This window comes from Poromitra crassiceps, assembly GCF_964638095.1.
Source record: "Poromitra crassiceps genome assembly, chromosome: 4".
NCBI lineage: Eukaryota > Metazoa > Chordata > Actinopteri > Beryciformes > Melamphaidae > Poromitra > Poromitra crassiceps.
Genome location: NC_139626.1, coordinates 61506394 through 61510004, shown reverse-complemented (window position 1 = coordinate 61510004; position 3611 = coordinate 61506394). Strand labels below are relative to the sequence as shown.

General features: G+C 44.3%; 1 protein-coding gene across 1 annotated transcript in view; it reads left to right on the top strand.

Moving 5' to 3' along the window:
* The window catches only part of LOC310775889 (putative nuclease HARBI1), a gene marked incomplete at both ends in the record, with an annotated part of 6847 nt that extends 5037 nt beyond the window's left edge, over positions 1 to 1810 (top strand). The window contains 3 exons of the mRNA XM_083636014.1: positions 110 to 209; positions 1231 to 1342; positions 1437 to 1810. Of these exons, the coding sequence (XP_083492140.1) occupies positions 110 to 209; positions 1231 to 1342; positions 1437 to 1810 (586 nt within the window). The remainder of the gene's footprint in view (positions 1 to 109; positions 210 to 1230; positions 1343 to 1436) is intronic.
* Positions 1811 to 3611: the final 1801 nt, after the last annotated feature.

The window sequence follows — 3611 nt, the reverse complement described above, 5'->3', positions numbered from 1 at the left end:
ATAAAATAAGGCTTTTACGACATTGCAGGTAACTCATTTTACTCCATCTATACAGTGTGTAGAGCCCATGATGCATAAATGACATAATTGTAGCCTACTCCTGTCATAGGCTTCCCCAGAGTGCTGGGTGCATCCCCATCACTGCACCTCTGGGTGAGAATGAAGGGGACTTTGTGGATAGAAAGTCATTCCACAGCCTCAACATCCAGGTAAATCCAATCATCTGGCAGAGGGACTTGGGGTGTGATATCAGTGAGGAAGAATGGTTAAAGATATTAGCGAATACGGGGAAATATATAAAGGAGGCGAGGGGGAAATTTACTCAATATAAGTTAATACACAGGTTTTATTTTACGCTCTCACAGGATGGGTTTGATGGCCAATAATTGATGTTGTAAATGTCAGGCAGAGACGGGAACGTTTCTACATGCTGTATGGGAGTGATGCAAACTGCTTTACCCGTTTTGGGAAAAAGTAATAGAATACATAGGGAAATGGTTCGGTCCGGAGGTGCCTGTGTCACCAAGGTTATGCCTGTTGGGGGACCAAACAGAAGTGCCAAATATATCGAAGTAGCCTACGACTTCGCAGTGATAAATGTAGGCGTGGTCACGGCTGCCAGAATGATTCTCAGATTATGGAAAAGTACATCCTCTCCAGATTTAAAAAAGTGGGTAGAATTCATGTTAGAAATAGTATCATATGAACACATGTTGGCAAGAGTCAATGATAGAAATGAGGATTTCAAAATCGCATGGGACCGCTTCTTTGCTTCTTTGCTCATAGCATGACGGGGACACTGTGATGTGGCTATGTTATATTATATTGCTTTAATTATTTTATTTTTTGTTGTGAATATATCAAGAAAACAAGTATGTTCATTTATTATAGGCCTGGAAATGTTTATTTGTGTTTATGCTGTCTGTGTGTGTAAATAAATAAAAACTTTATTTACAAAAAAAAAAAACATCCAGGTAAATCCCGCAATGATCATTTGTCATGCACAATGCACATTTTACTTTCAAGTTGGACATGAATAGCTACATCTTGCCCATGTATGTACCCTTTGATTTCCCATTCCATATTTTGGGTGGATTTACACACGTCATTGTGCACGTTTGTGTCATACATGATGTATGACTAATAAACTTCCCCCTGCATGAACCACACTTCAGTGCACATTGAAATCATGTTATGTGGAAGTACAGTTAATCCCAAATGCTTTTGCAGATGACTTGTGACCATCAACAACTCATCACCAGCCTGGATGCCAAGTGGCCAGGGTCGGTGCACGACTCCCAGATCTTCAGGGAGTCCACACTGTGCCACAGATTTGAGCAAGGTATGGAAAATATACATTTCATATCATTTTGAGTCATGCCTTCCCCAAACTGAAATGTGATACTGATGTTGGCAATATTCCTTCTCATCCTCAGGGCTGTTCAGTGGAGTGCTCCTTGGAGACCGGGGGTACCCCTGCCTGCCGTACCTGATGACCCCCTATCCTGACCCTCAGGCCGGCCCACAAGCCCATTTCAACCTGGCTCTTAGCAGAACCCGGGTCAGAATAGAAATGACATTTGGCATCTTGAAGGCCCGCTTCACCTGCCTGCACGAGCTCAGGGCGGTGCCAGACCGGGCGTGCAGGATCATAGCAGCGTGTGTGGTGCTGCACAACGTAGCCACCATACGGAGGGAGAGAGTCCCTCCGTTCGAGCCACAGCCCCCTGATGTGGTGGACCCCATCACCCTGGACTACCCTACTGTCAGGGCTGTCAGGGAGGCCATCACAGAGCAATTTTTTGCCTAAAATAAAAATTAAATACACACATGCCTTTGTTTTAAATCATTTCCTCTTTATTTCAATTGTTGTGCCGCCTCATCCTCTGCTGCTCCCGTTCCTGTGAAGAAATGAGAGAAATACTGAACTGTTTTACAGTGTGGGTGGGGGATGAAAGCATAGACATAAGTGTGTTAACTGATTTACCTTCTTTCTTTCCTCCAATTCCTCCACCTGCAGCCTGGCCTTTTTTATGAGTAACTCCTTATATTAAATGTCCAGCTCCAGTTTTCTTTTATATAGAGCCCTCACATTGTCTGCTGAAACCTGAAACAAATTCAAGACAGAATAGAGTTGCTTTGGCATGCAAGCCTTGTCCCTTTGCAAGGCTCACTTGAAGACAGAGGTCACAGTGACTAGGCTACCCTGTTTGAATTCAGCTTAATTCACCTACAGTTCGTGACCCTCTTCCTCTCCTAGGTGTATGGGTACCAGACGTGGATGCTTGGGGAGGGGTACACTGCCTTCCTGCAGTTTTTCCTGCAAAATGTACATCATTCAATGGAAACAATTGATTTCATAGGCAGCTGCAGTTACATCAATTACAGCCAAGTGTCTATACTCTCACCATCCATGTTGAGATGGTTGAACACTGCATCAAATTGTTAACAAAGGGCTACAGTGTAGCCTACCTCAAACAAGTCCCTCTCATCTGAGCACACAGACACAGTCCTCCTCTGGGCCCACCTGGGGAAATTACAGCCTACATGTAAATGGTGTATTTCATCCATGGTCAGTAAGCAAAGATGACATGCCAGTGTAGGACACGTTGCTTTCATTGTTACCTCTGCCTGGGAAGGTGTCAGTGTGTGGCTGGGCGGTGGCATCAGCACCAATCTGTCACCTTCAACTAAACAGAAAGTATAGGCATGCATGTTACCTATATAGCCTAATTGTCTTTCGAGCAAACCAGAAATGTAGCATTGACACATACCCTGTACAAAAAGAGCAGGGGCTTGGGAGCTGCCACCAGGGTCTGATGTCAACCACCACTGCACCCCCTCCATCAAGGGGCGCCCCTCATTGTTGGCTAGAGCCAGCTCCTCAGCAGTGGTGTAGTCGGGTGTGGCAGGGCCTCCTCCCGTCTTCCTGCTTTCATTTTTCTTTTTGTTAGCTGCAAGCAATGTCAAAGCTATTTCATTGTGCTTTTAGTTTTGTATATCAATGTAATCCTGAGACACCGAGTGATTGGAGCAATATACATGTAGGGCCTAAGCTATGTGTGTATTAGCCTACTTATAAAATATTAAGGTTAAGCCAACTTACCGCTTTGGATGACATTTTTATATTTATTTTTTACTTGCTCCCATGTTCTTTTAGCTCCGCTGGAGTTGCAACTATAAGAATAAGGTTTGGGTCATACTCGCAGCACAATACTGTATAAGCAACACATTGATTTAATTGGAATTGCCACATCAAAGCATACGTCTCCAAAGCGCGCAACGGAAATGGCTGAACTTTGGTGGCGAAATCAAGCAAGCTGAATAACTTACGCATTTAGACAATCTGCAATTTTTTGCCAGCCCTCCTTTCGCCGCTTATTATGTGCAACAGTGTTGCCCTTTGTTTCTATTAGATCTTTAAAAACCTCATATTTCGTGAATACGAGCGTTTGCTCCTCAAGCGAGAAATATGCGGCTCTGCTGCTGCTGCTGCTGCTGCCAGACGCAGCCGATGATGTGTTTGGCGTCTCCATGTTGTGATTGGTCAGACGTCGGAGAGAACGCCCTTTTTATGTGCATGAGCTCATGTGCACGGGCATTTTCATGTG